At 45.8% G+C, this 19,841-nt stretch overlaps 2 protein-coding genes across 13 annotated transcripts in view; one reads left to right on the top strand and one right to left on the bottom strand.

Moving 5' to 3' along the window:
* The window catches only part of OGFOD3 (2-oxoglutarate and iron dependent oxygenase domain containing 3), a 96,060-nt gene extending 93,726 nt beyond the window's left edge, over nucleotides 1–2,334 (bottom strand). For 2 of the 8 annotated variants that reach the window (XM_034789371.1, XM_034789377.1), the window contains exon 1: nucleotides 2,120–2,290. In XM_034789371.1, coding sequence (XP_034645262.1) covers nucleotides 2,120–2,217 — 98 coding nt within the window. In that variant the 5' untranslated portion in view covers nucleotides 2,218–2,290. Of the gene's footprint in view, nucleotides 1–2,119 lie in introns of all 8 variants that reach the window. The other 6 variants (XM_034789373.1, XM_034789372.1, XM_034789378.1 and 3 more) reach the window with 5 other exon arrangements.
* Nucleotides 2,118–19,841, top strand: HEXD (hexosaminidase D). 5 transcript variants are annotated; one of them, XM_034789368.1, is made up of 13 exons: nucleotides 2,118–2,400; nucleotides 4,602–4,744; nucleotides 5,425–5,534; nucleotides 7,238–7,325; nucleotides 7,875–8,039; nucleotides 9,888–10,071; nucleotides 11,743–11,814; nucleotides 13,480–13,675; nucleotides 15,157–15,239; nucleotides 16,358–16,436; nucleotides 16,519–16,620; nucleotides 17,460–17,549; nucleotides 18,799–19,841. In XM_034789368.1, exons 2-13 carry the CDS (start codon nucleotides 4,646–4,648, stop codon nucleotides 18,965–18,967), a joined length of 1,437 nt encoding a protein of 478 aa, XP_034645259.1. In that variant the 5' UTR covers nucleotides 2,118–2,400; nucleotides 4,602–4,645; the 3' UTR covers nucleotides 18,968–19,841. The 5 variants fall into 5 exon arrangements, with proteins under 5 accessions (XP_034645259.1, XP_034645261.1, XP_034645257.1 ...); XM_034789370.1 differs by lacking the exons at nucleotides 2,118–2,400; nucleotides 18,799–19,841 and adding exons at nucleotides 2,405–2,481; nucleotides 17,862–18,792; XM_034789366.1 differs by lacking the exon at nucleotides 2,118–2,400 and adding an exon at nucleotides 2,408–2,481.

The following is a 19,841-nucleotide window of genomic DNA, read 5'->3' as shown; positions in this document are numbered from 1 at the left end:
CAGCTGCTGCTCTCCAGCTGCCCAGCTCTGAAGGCAGCACTGCAGCTGCCAGCAGCAGCACAAAAGTATGGGTAGCAGTACCGCAACCCCACACACACAGGGGTGTGACACACACACACACACACACGACTCCTTTTTGGATCAGGACCCCTACAATTGCAACATGTGACATTTCAGATTTAAATAGCTAAAATCATGAAATTTATGATTTTTCAAAGCCTATGACTGTTAAATCGACCAAAATGAACCGTGAATTTGGTAGGGCCGTAGTGATAAGGCTGCAGATTCTTAACAGAAGTACACGCGAGTATCTAGGCTCATGCCAGACTTGGAAGGATTATTAATTTTTATTATTTGTTTTAAATCAATCCTGATTTTTTAAAAGATCACCAGGCTTTGCCATCAAGGGCACCAGGCGGCCCTGCTGAAATGCAGAGCCAGAATAATGGAGCTCAGCTGTAAGACCCTGTACTGTTCTGTTTTTGAATCCTCTCTGCATTCCAATGGTTTAGGATTCCAAACCATTTTACAGTGTGTTTCCAGAAACATTTGGCTCCTCTCTAAATCACAATGAAACTCTAAAAATGGCAATTAATTTACCTTACTCTTAACAGACAGAACTTGGCTTTCCAACAGGAACCTTGCCAAGAGGAAGACAAAAAACCCAGAAGAAAGTCCGTTTAATGTATTTTTCCCCATACATACATATTTAAGATGGAGGAGAAAAAAAAATGGAGCAGCTCCCTCCCTTCGCATCTGCCCCACCCCCATTTTACCTAGAAACTGAGTTTTTATTGCTAACCAAGTAGGAACTGCAGAGTGCCATTTAAAATAGGGGACACTGATATCCCCCCACATTTGAACCTTCTCTTCACCTCTCAGGCATCTCCCCCTCCCCCACCAGCAGCCTGACCTTCCTGGCCCATGAACCCCTACACCCACCCCCTACAAATTTGAGTGAGTGGCACCGCAACACCCGTACTTGAACAGGGTCGCAGCACCTCTCAGGTTTGACCCAAAGCCCCTTCATCGTGACACAAGTCTTTGCAGGATTGGGGCGTTTCTTTGCATTTGCTGATTTGCACATTTAACTATGCAACAGTGTTTTTAATGGAATAGCATATGCCTAACATCGTCTAGACATAACACTGAAAGCCAACCCTAATAAAAACAGGTACAAATAACCAATGGATGGGGTGCAGCTCCTTCCTGACCTGTTATTTGGGGAACAAATACTCGCAAAACTTACTACAGGTAACAAATATTAGGTAAAGTCTCAAGGAACTATCCAAACCCTTCACAAAGATAAAGTTTCATACAATCAAATTTTGGTTTTGCTAAGAATTTTGGATACAGGAATAAATTTCAGCTATCATGAAGATTCGGGGGTAGTATTATCAGCATTATGAACACCTGTACGGCCTTCATGAACACATCATGGCTTAGATCTGAGCTACTCAATCTTTCCCTAGAGGGGCTCTTAAGAGAAAGGCTGCCTCGTGGACTTTCACCCACGAGGTAGGGTGATCAGGTCTGCAGGATGCAAGCCCGGGACACAGCTTCAAATCCCTGCTCTGCCTGTGTAATCGTGGGAAGTCACTTGGTCTCTCTGTGCGTCAGTTCCCCATCCCTACAATGGGGACAGCAGCCCCCTTCCCCAGCTCCCCGGGGTGTGCTGAGGAGCAAGGCACTGGGGCGTGGGAGTCTGCGTGGCGCTCGGGCACGCTGCGCATGGGGGCCCCAACGTGCCAGGATGGGCAGCTCCCTGCGGGGCCCACGGGGACAAGCGGCGGGGTGGGGCTGTTTTAACACCACATCTTTGACGCCGGGGCCGCGGCACCCTGCGGTAGCCGGCCACGCACAGCAGCCCCCTGCAGAGCCGCCGGGCAGCGCGGGGCCTGGGCTCCCTCCTGCCCGGTCCCTTCCCATGATCGGGCTCCCGCATCCCGCCCGGGGCAGGTGGGGGCAGGGCGCGGAGCCCAGCCACACAGCGAGCGGCGCTAACGGGCACCAGGGGCGTATCCCCGGACTGAGGGGACGGCGCCCGGCCCAGCCCAGCCGGACCCGCCCCCTCTGCGGGGAAGCAGCCGGGACCCCACACCCCCTCGCCGGCAGGTACCTGCTGAGGCGCCTCCGCTCCCCCCTGTCCGCCCAGGTCCCCGCGCTGCCCCCGCCGCTCTCGGCAGCCTTGGGCCCCGCCCGCCTCTGCGGAGCCATCGCGCTGCGGACGCTGTCGCTACCCGGAGCGCCGCACTAACGGGCGGCACGGGGAGACCGGAGCGATGCGCTCAAGCAGCCACTGCTGAGGCTGGAGGACAGGGCAGAGCAATCCATACCAGAGACAGGAAGCAGTTCAGGCTAGAGCAATCCACGCCGGAGTGATCGGGCAGGCAAGAAAAGGCAAGTAGATAGGAGCAGTCTATGTCAGAGCGATGGGCAAAACAGGCCTAAGCGATCTATACCAGAATGACAGAGCAGGAGGTATGAAAATTGATTGAGAGACAGGCCAATGCAATCTATATCAGAGTGATAGAGCATAGACAGGGTTAGAGGCAGGCCATACCAGAATAATAGCCTGTGAAGGGGCAGGCCAGAGTAATCCATGTCAGAGACGCTTGGAAAGCAGCCAGGAGAAAGGCCAAAGAAATCTATTACCGAATGAAGGCCGGCGGGGAAATGGGTGGTAGGACAGACAAGAGCAATCCATGCAAGAGACCGGAGCCCTTGAACTGTCTTGCTGCTGCTGGGTCTGAGTGGGGCCGGGAAGGGCGTTAACCCTCGCGGTGCCGGGGCAGGTGGGTGCCGCTGGCCGGGTGGGCTTTGGACTTGGGGCTGGTCAGGGTCAGGGCCCGGGCGGGTGCGAAACCACGGCCAACCCCAGCGCTCACGAATCGTGAGTTGGATCCAAACCCGCTAGACTTGCTCTGGAAGGGGAGAGTGGGGCTGCCCCAGCCACCCCAGAGTGTGTGTGTGGGGGGGGGTTGCAACCGCTCCGGCCACCCCCAGTGTGTGGGGGAGCCTGCAATTGCCATGGCCACCTTAGAGTGAGTGGGGGGCGGTGGAGGAGCTGCAACTGCCCTGGCCACCCCAGTGTGTGGGGGAGGGAGGCTGCAACGGCTGTGCCCAGCTCCATGGGTGGGACCACCTACATCTGCCCATCCCTTGCCCTGCAACTAGTTCTTTCCCCCCAGTTCCCCATTATGTCTCCCCCCACCCCATCTCTGCTCCTCCTGCAGCTCCTGGGATCACCACCACCACCACCCCGCCAGGCCAAGGCGGGAGACAGCACAATCCATTCCCCCCTAGGATCTAAGGGTTCTTCCCCTCCCCTTCCTAGGCTGGGTGTTGCATCCAGGGGGGGAGCAAATGTGTTGTTCCATCCCTGCTGCTCACAGGAGGGATGGGGGAGCAGAGCCCTGATCAGCTCAGCTCTTCCTGCTCCTCTCCTCCTGTGAGAAACAGTGTCAGTTCCTGGGACTTCCTACAGCCACTCTGATTGGCTGCTCTTCTTGAAGAGGTGGGTGAGTGGGACAGGCTACCAATCAGAGGGGGATTCCCCTGCCCCCACATAAGCAGGACTGTAATTTACAAGAGGGCTAGAGGTTGTAGCCAGGCTGGACGTACTCCCTGGCTCGCCAGAACTGGTGGTACTGGGTCCGAGAGTCTAGCGGGCGCTGCCTGGCCAGTGCATCATTGCCAGGGACGGTGGCTTTGTAGGACAAGTTTTTCCTCAATCTCCCTCAGCAAGGCCCGCACAGCCTCAGGGCCCTGCTTCATTACCCTCACTCAGCTCACTGCTCTCTGTGGCAGGGACACATCTGCGGCCTTGCAGATCACAAATCTGTCAGTGCTGCAGGAGATGGGGGAGTCTTTCACTTTCCCAGCACTGGGCTTTCTCTGAGGAGCAAAGAGGAGTCAAACTGCTCTGTGACTAAATCAGCAGATGTGACTGTGAACAGGCCCTGGCAGCCCGTGTGTGGCCTAAAAAGGTGGTGTTTGATATCGTTAATCTAATACCCTGTGGACTCATACCAATGTCCAGACACTCGCTTGAGACAGATGGGTAGCCTGGAACACCAAGTGTTTTAGCTGCATCTTCTGTTCACTTATAACATGGAATCAGCCCTCTCCCACTGACGTCCTCTCTGACTTTTAATTCTCAGTGTCGCCCTTTCCAAATTTCTCCATCTGCAGCACAGGGATAAGAATACCCCTTTTCTGCTTCCTCACAAGGGGTAGGGAGGTTAAATGGCTGCCTGAAAATCACATTCGGGTCTTTGGATAAAAGGTGCCACAGATGTGTAAAATTCACAACTCTCTCCATTGTGGAATTACAAGCCAGGAATCCCTTGTCTGGTTCTGCCCTCGCATGTGCCAGGCTCATGGATACGATGTAGCTGGGAATAGAACTAGGCCTGCGATCTGTGTTTCAGCACAATGGTTTAGCTTGTGTTTTTAGTACTTTTTTTATAAGTGCAGCTCTTCCCCTGGTTAAGAAAATTGGGCTAAATCTTGCTTACATGAGACTTCTGTACTTAAGACCCATATTTAATTGTGGGGGGGAAATACTCCGAGTAATAAGTTTTGCTGCTTTCCTCAAGGTAAAATATTTGCTTTTGCTGAAGACTGTTGCCATGCTAAGAAGATGGAAGAAAACAAAATGACGGTCTCCTCACCATTTGGGCTGCACTTGGTGCACTTGGATCTCAAAGGTGCTCCACCAAAGGTCTCCTACCTGGCTGAGGTAAAACATTTATTGCATGCAAGTGGGGTTGTTAAATCATCTCCAAAATGATTCCAGTCCTTAGCTGGAGGTCACACTGGGGGTGTAATGCAAGAGAGCATGTAGTGATCCATATGGCTTTGATTGGGGAGAGCAAAAAATTTGGTTTATCCAGAGGCCAGAATGTGTCAGTAGAACTTATTTAGGATGCTTACTGTAAACTGCACTAACCTCAGTCCTTTCCTAGAAGGAAATAATGATTTAGGATTTCCACTTGTTGCAGATTAAGCTTTCATTCCAGCCTCCTTCACCAGCACTAAATCCACCACACACAATAACTGTAATGCTTTGCAGCTGCATGAGGAATTCAGATTCTAGTTAAGGAAAACCTTAAGCAGAGTCCTCTGTCCAAGTGAAGCATCTGATTTTGGTTGTAGCTGTTCACATTTGAGCCAACCAGCTCTGGGCTTCTTGATATCTTGGGTCCTGATTTCACTGTGAATGAAATACTCCACATAGGTGCCAGACAGACTGCCAAAGAAAAGTTAAGATTCCTCCTCACATCCTGCTGCCTTTGTTACCTTGGGAATTATGCAGGCCAGGACCTGTAAGACATGAGCTTGTTAAGCTTGTTAGTTGTGAACATGGATATTGTTATTACAAGCCAGACGCAGATCTGCAGTGGTTTCTTTCTCTTGCAGATCTTTCCTTTATTTCGTACCCTTGGTGCCAATGGCCTTCTCATTGAGTATGAGGACATGTTTCCTTATGAGGGAGAGCTGAAGCCACTAAGAGCAGAGCATGCTTACAGGTATTGCAGTCAAATGCATCTTGCAAGGGTTGTCAGGTGACCTTCTCATACTGCTAGGGAGGAGGCTACAGGCTGAGTCCTGGTCTCTCACTCTTGGACCGACCATCTGGCGCAGCTGTAGAAGCTCCTGGGGGGTGGGAGAGAAGTATCACATGCCATTCTTAAGAGTCCAGAGGAATCATTGGTGAAGCTGCTACTGATGGTTTCCAAAGGGAGTGTCATACAGTCAATGCATGGAAGGATGGTAGCTGCAATAGAGGGCATAAGGAAAGCAAAAGTGCATTATAAATGGGATGAAGATGCAACAGCAAGCCTCCCCTCAGTCCTGGGGCCGGGGGTGAATGGAGCAGAACATGTCCCGCTGGTGACTGTGTACACCTCTATCCCGATACAAAGTGGTCCTCGGGAGCCAAAAATCCCTACCGCATTATAGGTGAAACCCCGTTATATCAGGGTAGCAGCGGCAGGGCTCCAGTGGTGATTTAAAGAGCTCCGGGCTCCAGCCACTACGGGGAGCCTGGGCCCTTTAAATCGCCGGCCAAGCCCCACTGCCGCAGCTCTGGGGTAGCAGCGGCAGGGCTCCAGCGGTGATTTAAAGGGCCTGGGGCTCCCCCCAGCAGCCGGAGCCCCAGGCCCTTTAAAGCGCCGCTCGAGCACCGCTGCCGGAGCCCCGGGATTACCGCACTATATGCGAACCCGTGTTATATCAGGTCGCGTTATATCGGGGTAAAGGTGTATTTGCTGTTTCCCATTTGTGTCTGTCAGGAGCACAGCTTTGGCATTTTCCTTGTTAAATTTTTCTGCACGTAAAATCAGCCCTTCACCTTAAATCTGGTCCACAGTCTTGGGATCTTGTCTGTTGGGCCAAGTCAGGATTTGGCTGGGACTGCTGTCGAGAAAACTCGAGAAAGTAGTGCAAGCGATTCAGTAGATGAGACAGTTCTGTCCAATACAGTGCTGAGCTGAGGTGTTGTCTAATGTCCTGAACATGGGGCTGGGAGTCAGGAACTCCTGAGGTTCAATCCTATCTTTACCATTACCTCTCTCTGTGGCCCTGGGAAAATCACTTAGCCTCTGTGTTGAGTCTCCCCAATCTGTAAAATAATGATACTTACCTATCTGCCTTCTGGGGTGTTGTAAGATTAGTTACTGTAATGGCTGTACAACACTCTGAAAAGCGTACAGAGCTATGTCTGAGTGCCAAGTACTTGTACTGGACTGACAGCACAGCATGGTATGAAGCAGCTGCCAAAAATGCCAGCTTTTAGACTAGAAATAAAAGCAGGATCCTGACTACACGTAGTCACTAAGGATCCCAGGATAATTTTCACAGGTATAGGTAATATTAGCCAAATGCCAACGGAGGTGTTTCTGTTCTGCTCCATAAATACCACTGCATTCCAGTTGCATAAGGTAAGTGCTTCCCTTCCAGTTGTGTTAGTGTTGCTGTCCAATGTTAACTCTATGAAGCCTTTACCTGTGATTTCTGTCTATACAGTGAATTGCATTCTGTACAGTCAGTAAAGCCTGTGAAGAGCTTTGGGATAAAAGGTGCTTTATACATATTAGAGCATCATCCTTCTGAAATTGACAAGCTACTGGCTTTGGTTAACTCTAAACACTCTGTCCCGGGATCCTTGTGTAAATAACCCACGCGTGTGTACTCTCACTCTCTCTCACTTTCTTTCTCTCTCTTTTCTTAGTGCCTCAGAGATTAAAGAGATTTTAAATTTGGCAAAATTGCACAAGTTAGAAGTTATCCCTCTGGTGCAGACCTTTGGACACATGGAAGTAAGTGCATGTCTGGATTCAGGGGGTGTTGTGTAGGTTAGAGAATTCTGGAAAGCAGGGAGTAGGCCATGGGTCATTGACGTTTCTAGTGTTTAGCATTTGGGGGATATTACTCTGCACTTTTAACAGCACCTTCCATCCAGCAATCCAGAGCACCCTAATGACACTAGTGAATTCATCCTTTCAACCTCTCCAGTGAGACAGGGAGTTCTCTTATCCCCAGTTTCTATGTGGGAAAGCTGAGACACACAGAGGGGATGTGACTTCACAGCGGACGTAAGTGGCAGCGCCAGGAATAGAACCCAGATCTCCTGACTCCCGTTCCCAGGCTTTAACAACAAGATGATTCTTCCTCCCCTAGTAGATAAACTGACAGAATTTTTCTGTTGGGGCTTGTCCTCTGCCTCTGTCATTTTCTTGAGCACAGCAAAGTTTCCAAAATTGTAACAATGGCACCCATTGGATCCCAAAGTGACATGAGACAGCACCATAGTTGTGTCGATCTTGCAGTCATTCTGTGGTTACATCCGTACATCTCATCTTTTGTAGTTTGTCCTAAAACACCAAGAGTTTTCTCACCTCCGGGAAGTGGAGATGTTTCCAAATGCCCTCAACCCACACAAAGAGGAATCCCTGATGCTGGTCAATGCAATGATTGACCAGGTTGTGGTGCTGCACGATGGCTTACGATGGTTTCACATAGGCTCTGATGAGGTATGATTCTCCCTAATGACACCGTTTCTCTCAAGTGCTGAGGGACAAAGCGAGGGTTCACGCAGAAATCTTTTTGTGTCTGGGTGGACCAGGGACCCCCTGAATTTAGTGGTGGATGCTGAGGACACATCTGAGTGGAATTCACTTTTCAGGCAAGGGAACCAGCAAGATTCCAGCTCTGAGAAGCTAAATCTAAAAGTCATTTTTAATTCTTAATATCGCTGATTGCAACAGAAGCAGTTTATTTTCTTTAATAGGTTGATTAAAAGTAAAGTATTAGCTCCAGAAAGGTGCTTCTAACTCAGCACTTGGCTTGAGTAAGACCCTTGGCCTAAAAGGGCTTCACTTGGAATCAGATTTCAAGCATGAGGTCCTGATTGGTTATGTTCAACTATATCCCATGTTTTTTCAAGCTAAGTTATTAGCATCATTGTCCTGGCCAAATTCCTTCTTAGTTAGGCTCTTTGGGGTAGGGACCGTCTTTTTTCTGTGTTTGTACAGCACCTAGCGCTATGGGGTCCTGGACATGACTCCTATCTGCTTCTGCAATACAAATAATAAATAATGCAACATACATTCTGCTGAAAAAAATGCTCCCTTAGTTTCTGTTGGGTGACATAGTCCTCTCTTCCTGCTGATATGTTCTGTTACGCAACTGCCACCAGCTATCCCAGAGGTGCACTTCACTGGTATGCTGAGTGATTTCTGTCTGCAAAGTGGTTTGGTATGATAAGGTCATATTAAAGTCCCAAAGAATCAAAGCCATATCCCCTCACTATACCACTTCGTAGAAGTAGTGCCAGGTACATTGGTTAGGATTAGGGATTCTCAAGGATAATGAGAACATCCACAGTCACGTGAATGGATATATAAAGAGCATTAGGCTGAGGCACTTTTGTTCATTAACCATCTTGGAAACTCCGATCTAGTTTTCCAGGATCATAATCTCTCCCTCACCCCTCTCCAAGCCCATTGATATCTACACATAATTTTCAGTGCCGTAACCTTGTTTCTATCTGTGATGAGTTTGATGGAGAGCACCCAGGTAATTCTACAGGCAGTTGGATGTCAGATGTACAGAATCACCCTAAGGCAGGGAGCCCAACCCATAGGAACCTTAACCCTTGCCCCAAGTACCCCACCCATAGGAACTCTTACCCTAGAGTGAGAAGTCTTATCCATAAGAACCCTAACCCTAGCTCCAAGTACCCTTACCAGAGGAACTCTAACCCTAGGGTGCAGAGCCACATTCCAACGTGCATGTCACTGTGTGATTTGAAAACAGGTGTGATGGCTCTTAGATAAGCTGACAGGATTGTTCAGGCTCCTGGAGGAGTTGTACCTCAAGATTCTGCCCAGACTTTCCAGGAGGTGGTTATTCTAACTTGCAGCGTCATTGAAAATGTTTTCTTTAAGTAGTTTAATTCATTAGGATATTTAACCCCTTCATTTCTGTGCAGACTTTCAGCCATCACAGCACACAGGTCTCCACAGCCTGTAGAGGCCTCCCTGGGCTGTTGGAGCCCCACATGAAAGCTACTGAGGCTGGAGTGCTCACCAGCTGTGGGATGGGATTTAAACGGAATTATAGGCCAACGTCTTACCAAACCGTGTGGATGCTCTGTGCTTGCTGCCTGCTACAGGCTCAGGGAGGCTTTGACAGGGAGATTTCTTGGGAAACTCTGAGCTCTTGTCTTCATTTTGAATAGATGGGGAATCCATTCTTCCCTACCCTTTTTTCTTCTCTTTGATCCACCAAAAGGAGAATAAGAGGAGATAGGAATGAAGGAGGAGACATATTAAAAGAGCCTCTATGATAAAGCAGTGTCTTTTGGTTGGTGCCCCCAGGTCTACTATCTTGGTGAAGGGGAGGAATCAAAGCAATGGCTGCAGAAAGAAGAGAACAGCACAGAGAAGCTGTGTCTGTCCCACATGAAAGCAGTTGCAAGTTGCATGGTCTCGTCTCATCCGGAGGTGAAGCCCATTGTGTGGGATGATATGCTCAGGGGGGTGAGTGAGGAAACACTGACAGGTATGTGAGCTGGGCAGGACACCTCTCATAACTTTATAGCATAACAAACTCTACATACCCGTGTTTGAAACAGACTGTACTGGGCAACTCGACATTCAGTTGTGACAATTAGGAAGAAGTCAGAAGTGATTTCACAAAGAGCTAAGGAGAGGCGAGGGATTGCCCAGTAGTTAGAGCCCTAGCCTAGGACTCAGGAGCCCTGGTGTCAATTCCCTGCTTTGCTGCAGATTTCCTAAGTGACTTTGGGCAAGTCACATAGCCTCTCTGTGACTCAGTTTTCACTCTGTAAAATGGGGATAATAGCACTGCCCTACCTCACAGGCGAGTCCTGAAGATAAATACATTACAAATAGTGAGGTGCTCAGATACTGTGGTAACAGGGGCCATATAAGTACCTAACATAGATCAAGATGCCGTGTGTGGGTCTTTGTCGTCTCTCTCTGACCATTTAAAAAATTTCATGGAGCTTTACATAAAGACAGAAGTTTGAATCAGTGTCCTTAGCCTCAACTTCCACACCCGCCTGGGCAGTGTTTTGTGCACCAGTTAGTAGTTGCTCTCCACAGAAGTGCCTGCATGCCAATGGTGCAGACTAACGGAGAGAAGCCCTGACCGGGTGTCTTTGACATTGCTGTTTATCGCTGTGCACAACAGGGATGTCCAGAACTGAATTGTGGGATTGCTCAGTGGCCTCGTTCACATTAGCCTTTTTCCAACTATTGCTAAACTTGGTGCAGCCCTGATATAAACAGGGATCCAGCCAGCCAGCAGCATTGTCATCACGCTACCATGAAGACCTGCTCTGAACAGTTTAAAATGGGGTTGGGTTAAACACCTGAATTTTTGCAATGTTTACTGATGCTTGGCAGCAACTTCTGCATGGCCAGGTAGTCTTCAGTGTTTAAATCCAAGTGAATTAATCTGTTACAAAGTAACTTGGGACCAAACCTGCACTTTGTACATACAGAATTTCCACTGAAGTTGGAGGGAGTTTTATATGTGCAAAGAATACAGGATCAAACCTTTGCAGGATCATTTGTTCCTGCAACCACATTCGCTGGTAAGCCCAGGAGATTGATAATGAGACTGGCTAGAGATGAAGGACTCTTAGGCTATGTCTGCTCACCACCTATCTCAGCAAAACTTATGTCACTCTGGGGTGTGAATATTCCACCCCACTGAGCGACATAAATTACACCAACATAAGCATTTGTCGATGGGAGAGCTTTTCCCGCCGACAAAGCTTATGCCACTTGTGGAGTTGGCTCTCTCCTGTCAGCTTAGAGTGTCTTCACCAGACGTGCTGCAGCGGTGCAGCTGTACCAGTACTTCCATTGATATGGCCTTAGTCTGGCTAATAGATGTCCATCCTATGGATGGTCACTAATTGGTCCCTTTGTTGACAGTGTCAGGAAAGAATCTAAGGACTGAATGGAGCCTCACCTTGGAAGAGTCCTCTCTAAACCAGAGTTTGCAGGGAGAGGTCAGGAGGGACTTGCGCTCTGGTGCTGCTTGTGTTCTTGTCTGTTCTGTACGTAGAGAACATCTGCATCCAAGGCTGACAAACCCATCCCGTGGGGTTTGATGCAGGGCTGATTACTGCAGCATTAACACACAAGTAGCTTTAACTGACCATTTTGCATCACTTAAAACAAATTCTGCTCCTTTTAGAGTCTGGGGTAGCTCAGCTGATGGAGCCAATGATTTGGGACTATGCACCGGATCTTGACGAGGATGACAAAGGTTTGTACTGTTGATTCTGAACTACGCGGAGCATGCAAACTTAAAAATGGCCAGTTTCCAATTCTTACGTCACATGGTCCCCAGACACCAGAAGCTTTTGCTGTATTAAATAAACCTTCTCCTACTAACTTATATTAATATTAACTTATATTAATTATAACAATCTCTGTATGTGATGGAGACAACTATGCAGATCTTGCTAGAATCTGTGCACGCTGATTTATTGCTCCTGGGAAGGTTTTCAAGGGGAGTATGGTCCCTTTCTTTCCAGCAGAATATATGGAAAGATGATCTTAGCCTACCCTTCTGTTAAACTGAATATAGACTTTAGGCATGTCACTTCTTTAAAAAAACCTTATATTTGTCATCAAGAATCTCTCACCATTTTACACTGTCAAAATGAAGTTGTAAGCAAACCCCTTTGCTCTGACTTCATGGCATTGTACCTGTTCCATCTAACTTTATTTTTCTCTCTCCACTCCTGTTGTGAAGGATTTTCATCTGTTAAGGTCAGGATTTTCACACCTACCTGTCATCTTGTTTTTACTGGCCTGGGCACTCACCATAGTCAACAAGGGGTGTCATTTGAAAAAGTCCTTAGCGTTGGCTTAATTCTGCTTCTGTTGAAGGTTAATGAGCATTCTTCAGTGGGTCCAGTTAGACTAATACTGAGCACTTCTGAAAATCCCACCCTAAAGGCCTCATACAAGTTCCGTGGAAGTCAGAGAAAAGGCTCATATTTGATTCCCATGGGAGTTGGATCAAGCCTTAAAGATTTTATATTCAAATGCTTAGGGTATGTCTATACTGCAAGAGCTACCGTGGCACAGCTGCAGCTATGCCATTGTAGTGTAGACATTTCTACAGTGATGGAAGAAATTTTTCCATTGCTGTAGTAAATCCACCACCTCAAGAGGTGGTAGCTAGGTTGATGGAAGAATTCTTCCATTGACCTGGCTGTGTCTACGTTTTTACAGCCCAGAGAAATGGAGCTTGATCGATCTGTGTTTTAGGTGTAGACCAGGACTTAGGTGCTACAGTAACTAACAGTTGTTTGGTGTTCCATACATTCAGGTATACACCCAGCTTTCTTAGCACTCTAGAGATGAAACTTAAATCTCCTAAGTGTTTGCATTCATTGGGTCTGATTTTCTTCTGACCTGCACCAGTGTAAATCTTTGGAGGGAGTAACTTCTGATTTACCCCAGAGTGAGAGAAGAAATTGGCCCTGTGTGGACTCTGCTATAACAGCAGGGTATTCCAGATGCCCAATTCTGCAGTCCTTACTCAAGTGAGTAACACTTGGCCATGTGAGGAGTCCTCACATGAGTGGGGTTTGCAGAATCAGATCATGAATGAAGTACCTTGAGAATATGGGCCTGATCTTATAGACAGCAAGACTCTCACTAAAAGCCAGTAAGGGACATTTGCCTGCAAATGGACTTTGGCTTCAGAGCCTGCATCCAGAATAGCCTTTGGTGAACAAATGTACGGTGTTTTTCAATGAGTGAAAGTGTGACGCTGCTTCTGGCCCCTTCTAGCTCAAACCCAGAGCTGTGTATCTTTTGCACCAGAGTTCAGGATCCAGAATTCCTCTGAACAGGAGTAATGCAGCTAAAACTGAGCACCTTGTGCTGTACATGTCCCCTTGGTCTTATATTTCAGTGCTTCTCATTGAAAAGTACCGCAAGTGTGGCTTCCCCAAGCTGTGGTTTGCTAGTGCCTTTAAAGGAGCCACTGGGGCGAATCAGTCTCTAACCCTGATTGGACACCACCTAAAAAACCATCTCCAGTGGCTGAAAGTGGCAAACAGCACCCCTGCTGATATGCTGCAAGGCATCGCCCTGACCGGCTGGCAAAGGTAAGGGCTGTTCTTTAAGCAGTTCCATGGAATGTCTGCAAACAAATTCCCACTGAACAGTATCAAGATAGGCATAAAGGATCCACAGGGAGCTGCAGGGAACTCTGGAATACTGCAGCACCTCCTGTTGCTCACTTATAGCCCCTCCCCAAGTAACTGAGTGTTGTTGATGGGTCTCAAAAGGTTCCTTCCAGTCCTCTGGCCCAGGAGCATTAAGGCCATGGAGCGTGGAGGGGAAAACTGAAGGCTGTTCAGGTCTAAATCCAACGACGATTAATATTTGCTCTACCTGGGAGTAAAAAACTCAGTTAACTCAACTACATTCTTAACTAGGGAGCTTGTGTTTTGTAGCACACCAGGTTAATCAGTAGAAATGACTCTTGTTGAAGACACGTCCAATAGTTAAGAGTTAAGGCAAAATGAAGATTGGAATTTCAGCCTTTTTAAATGCTGCTTTGTGTCACCTTGAACTGGGTTTTATTTCACTCTTCTTTTGGGTGAGGGGATGGACGTATTGAATACACATTTATTACAGATTATTTTCTGCAGATGCTTGGAGACCACTTTACTCAACCTATGCTAATATTTAACATTGATAGGACTAATCTACATACCAACTAAATGGCCTGCAGACAATGATTATTTAAACAAACCATACCACAGGATGCCTTTGAAATTGTTTGCACTCTAACTCAGATAGCACAAGTTATTTTTATCCTTTATGGGATGAAAATATGACTGTAGCTTGATCTCCCAGTCCAGTTAAACCCTTGAAAATGGGGGCTACCCCATAGAAATGTGGCCAGACACTTAAAGTTTCTCCTTCCAATGCTGCTCTAGTTAATACCCAAGTCCAGAAATGGAATAGTTAAAAGAATAAACTATTGTAATGATGGTGTCAAATACCACAAAACTACGTGAGGAAATAATTGTAAGTATTAGAAGGAGAAAAGCGTTTCATGGGACAGAGGTATGATCTAAGATAAGGCCAGAAATCCTGAGTTCTAATTCAGGCTTTGACCCTGATTTGCCTTGGGCAAATTACTTAATCTGTTTCTCAGTTTCCTCATCAGTAACAGAGGTATAATTATCCCTTTGTACGTTGGAGGGGGAGTTACCCTGTTTCCCCGAAAATAAGACATCCTCCGAAAATAAGGCCTACTTACAGTTTTGCCTCTCGTTGTAATATAAGGCATCCCCCCGATAATAAGACCTCCCCGATAATAAGGCATCCACCGATAATAAGGCATTTTTCATTTCTGAAAAATAAGACATCCCCTGAAAATAAGACCTAGCGCATCTTTGGGAGCAAAAATTAATATAAGACACTGTCTTATTTTCGGGGAAACAGGGTAGGATGTGCTTTATCCTGAGAGATGGACTAATGTTTATAAAACACTTCAAGACTGTTGGATGAAATGCTAACATTCAGCACCTATTTACAGCAAAGCATTGACTGAATGGACATTTATTTATTTCAGGTATGACCACTTCTCTGTCTTATGTGAGCTTCTTCCAGTGGGAATCCCATCATTAGCTGTGTGTCTACAGGCGCTACAGAATGGTACACACTGTCTATATCCTCTATCAGAGCGAATACCTATTCCAAAAGAAATAAAAGTTAACTGTGACTAAAGTTCTGCAAGATCAAACCACCTCTTAAATTTAACAGGCATGTCTGTGATCATGAAAATTGTTAGATTATAAACAATGTGTTTCTGATCTAATTTCATACTCTTTATAGGCACACAGGCATGACTATGGTAATAACAGCTGCTGTGGTTTCCACCCATTGTGTGGTTCCATTAATTTAATAAGGAACCTTATTATACTAATCCTCTTGTGTTTTTGAGTAGCGCATAAATTGACATTGATTTCCTTTCTCAAGTGTAATCTTTTTAAGCATTAGAAGCTATGAATTGCTTTTGAAACCAATCTGCTTAAACTGATTTTTGACTCGTTGCTCATACAGAAATGAGACTATTACACATAGACCACATTTCACTCTAAGGCCTTGTCTGTACCAACAAGTTGTTCTGCTTAAACTATACCAATGTGGATAAAGGAGGACAGCCTCCCTAAAATGGATGCAGCTATACCAGCATCAAGGTGCTTATAGCAGTATAGCTAATTCCCAGATGGGAAGGGGCATAAGCTATACCAGTAGAAGGTATTTATACCTGTATAACTGCATCCACACTAGCGACTGAATCAGTATAACCATTTCAGGAAAAAAAAGACCCTTAACCTAAATAGTTATACTGGTAGACTAGGCCTTAACCTGTAGAATTCTGCAAGGGTCAATTCTGTCTTCTGCATTTCTTCTTTTGGGGGCTAGGAAAGCTTCCTGAAACTTTTTTTTAAAAATTAAGATAATATTTTTAGACCAAGAGGGAAATGCAATGTAAAAAAACTAGGCAGACAGGTCTGGGGTGGCAGTAGTAATTTCTCAATGGAAAATTAACACACCTTACTGAAGTCTGTAGGAGGGATTTTCATAAGCACTCAGTTTTGGCCTAACCCTGCTTCTGTTTAAGTCAATGAGAGTTTTACCATTGACTTTAGTGGAAGCAGAGTTAAAATCCCTCCTTACTTGTATTATAGCTATTTGTGTCCCCATTTTTCCATTTGAGGCTTCACTTTTCCTCTGCTCCCCTCTTACTTTGATTGTCCTTTGCCCAGGTGCCTATTCTGAAAAGGTTAAAGAAAATGTGGAGAAACAGCTGGGGCTCTCAAGTCTGGAAATCGACACTTTCATGAGGTAAAGCCCCACTTGCTGGATTCAGATGCTTCTTGTTGTGTTGCGATGTAATTTTGGAGACTGACATATTCTTTTTGGACAGTGAAAGTTCAGGGACCTTTCCAGGGAGTGACATCTTTACACTTGTGACTCAGGTTTGCTTCTATCTGAAGCCCTCAGTAGACGAACTTCTTGAAAGAAACAGGTAAAAAAAAAAACAACTTTGTATTTTTGCTGTCTCCTCATAAGTGATTAGCCCATAATGTACATAAATGGTGCAAGAAAACTTAAGTTGACTTCTCTAAGGTGGCTAATGCTCTTAGTTGTGGAGCTTAGTTGGTGGATGAGGCGTTACATGACCCTCTGCTCTGAAATAGAGTGATACCAGCAGAGGATAACACATTTAGACCTGGATTCAGCAAATTGCCCCGACACTTGCCTAAGTCCATCCCTTTTTATCACAGCACATGCTTAAATTCTTTGCTGAATCAAAGTTTTGCTGCCATTGAAGACAAAATGTAATTTCTGAAAGTTCTAGTGAGAAAAAGATTAGTGTGTAAGTTATAAAGGCAAAATATGGTGCCTTAGGACCCAAACTATCATTCTCAACTAAATTCAAAGGTGATGTGTAAAATGGCATAAATTAGACTCCCTTACACTAATTTAGACTGCATTAGATCCATTCTACAACTGTGCAAGGGTGTCTACATCAGTGTGAGGGAGATTCCAATTTAAACCACTTCTTACATCCAGGGCCGGCTCCAGCATTTCTGCCGCCCCAAGCAAAAAAAAAAAATAAAAAAAAAGCCGCAATCGGCGGTGGCAGTTCAGCGGCAGGTCCTTCACTCCTAGAGGGAGTGAGGGACCTGCCGCCCCCGAATTGCCGCAGGTGCTGCCCTTCTCCCTTGGCCGCCCCAAGCACCTGCTTGTTAAGCTGGTGCCTGGAGCCGGCCCTGCTTACATCACCTCAGTCTGGCCTGCAGCCATCTGTCCCCATCAGTCACTGCTGTTTCAAGGAATATTCAGGCTGAGATGTATTTTCAGGTATGTCACAGGCTGGTTCAGCCCCTACCACAGAAAGAGGAGGATCGTTCATCCTATAATGATGCATCATTTTCAGCCGGATGCACTAAGGTAACTCAACACTCCACTTTGCAAGATACTGGAAATAAAGCTTGTGTTTAAAACATTCTGTGATTTCAAACTTGAGCACCACCATTTGGAATAAGTCAACATTAAGCAACCTAGTTGTTCTAAAACAATCGAACATGAAGCATATAGGTTTTCCCCATGTATTTGACTTGGGATGGCTCCATGGAATGCAGGTACCGAGTTATCCCACAGGAAGCTTTTGCTATGTGAGAGAAATAAAAATAGTATAGTGCTTTTCATCCACAGATCTCATGTGCCTTACAAGAGGTAAATATCACTGTCCCCATTTTACAGATTGGGAAGACAGCTACTCAGAACGGAAGTGACTATGCAGTGGCAGGATCTGGAATAGAAGCAGATCCTCTGACTCCCAGTCCACTGCCAATGCAATTCATGGTCTTGTTTAGTATATTTTTATCTATTTAAATTTTCACAGTTGTGGGAAATCACGGGGGCAGAGGAGGTCAGACAATAATTATTAGACAGATATTGAGATTCAAATAATTAAAGCTTTATACACCAGCTGTTTTAGCAGAGCTGTAAATACATGCTTTTAGGCAGCATTCATTACAACACATTTTCTACTCATTAAGGTGGGGCTCACACAAAGTAAGGTTCTCAACCAGCATTTCTATCATCCATGGAAATTCTTTTTGGTTGGTTTGTGTGTGTATATGTATTGTGAAATCAACATTTACCGATAAAAATCTAATCCTTCCAAGCCTATTTAAAGTTAAAGCCTATTTTGTCAATTCATATGTTATGCTGATTTTTTAACAGTTACTATGGCAGGGGGAGATTAAATTTCAAAAACTGCTTGAATTAGTAGTGACTTAAATCCCTACTAATTCAAGGTCAGGTTTCAAGTAAAAAAAAAGGCACAGTTCCTCCTTAACTGATACTCTTTTGCACCATTTTTTAAAACCACTGAATGAATGAGATGAGGAGGTTAACTGCCCCCAAAATGTAAGGTACAGTCCTGCAGCTTTAAATCCATTGCAGTCCTGTAAAAGATACATCCTTTCCTGCAGGAGAAATGGAACTTTAAGGCTCCAGCACAGTATGCTAGAATTCCATTTCTTCTCTCTGCAAAGGGTCACCTGATGATCTCATCTCATCTCTTTTGTCATGACTTAATTGCAAATGTACTTGGTGCAGTTGGCTAATAATCCTGGTGAAGAACATGACTTGTAGCACACTCTGTTCACTTCTTCCTTTGGTTTCTGTTTAGTCTTCTAGCCAAGTGGAATGCTGTGATGCAAGAGCTTCAAGCAGCCCTTGAGAGAGTTTTCTACATGTGTACCCTAGAAGAGTGGATGGAGGAGAATGTCCATCCCAGCTTACACAAACTGCAGGAAGTAGTGGATGACCTAGACAAAGCAATACAAGCACAATCCTAGCTGCCCTCACAAACTGCCAAACGTCTTATTTAAGACCCTGGCTGGTGCAAATTCATGAGTAACTGTATAGCCAGAGCTTAAACTACCCATGGAATAAAGTGGATGCAACTTCACTGAAGTTGAGTTGGGCCCTATCCACAGCAAGGAATTTGCATCAGCACAGCTAGAATGACCAAGTATGAAGATGTGGGGTTCTATCTTTACCTCCAACCAATGCCGAAACTCAACCTCTGAAATCAGCTACTGCAATATGCGTACTTGGCCAGACTTACTTCTGTGTATAACAATGAAAACAAGAATGAGGCCAAGCTTGGCTGTGTCCTTAGTAGTGGGAGTATAGGGAAAGGAGAAAGTGCATCAAGACAGATCTTGAATTTTGAAAATATTTCTCTTTTAGGTAAAAGTGACCTGAAAAAGTAATGCGGCAAATTCCAGTCACTCACCAGTATGAGCTGAATGCCCCCTTCCCCACCCCCAAGATTCCGCATACTTCTGCCTTGTTGTAGGTCTTTCCATTATGGCCATCTGATTCTTGCTCAGAGGCAGTGTTCCAGTACACATCCTACTGCAGCATTATGACAAAACTTCAGTCAATCCATGGCTCCAGATAAGTCCTGTTTGTGACATTCTTAGTTTCTAAAGTATAGAAAGAAACTTTAAAAAACAAAAAGCCTACATCCAGCTTTGAGCAGGTTCAAATCTGGAACTGAAGGTCACAACTTGACCTTTTTAAAAAAAAAAAAGTTATTAAAATACAGGTTTTAACTAGCTTTTTAGGAGAACAGGAGAAAGATGTCTTTGAGAGCTGTGACATCACAGCATGGTGTATGACAGGGCATCAAAGCAGGAGTCAGCTGGCTTTAGTGGACTTGCA

Source organism: Trachemys scripta, chromosome 14, assembly GCF_013100865.1.
Source record: "Trachemys scripta elegans isolate TJP31775 chromosome 14, CAS_Tse_1.0, whole genome shotgun sequence".
NCBI lineage: Eukaryota > Metazoa > Chordata > Testudines > Emydidae > Trachemys > Trachemys scripta.
This window is presented reverse-complemented; position numbering and strand designations above follow the sequence as displayed.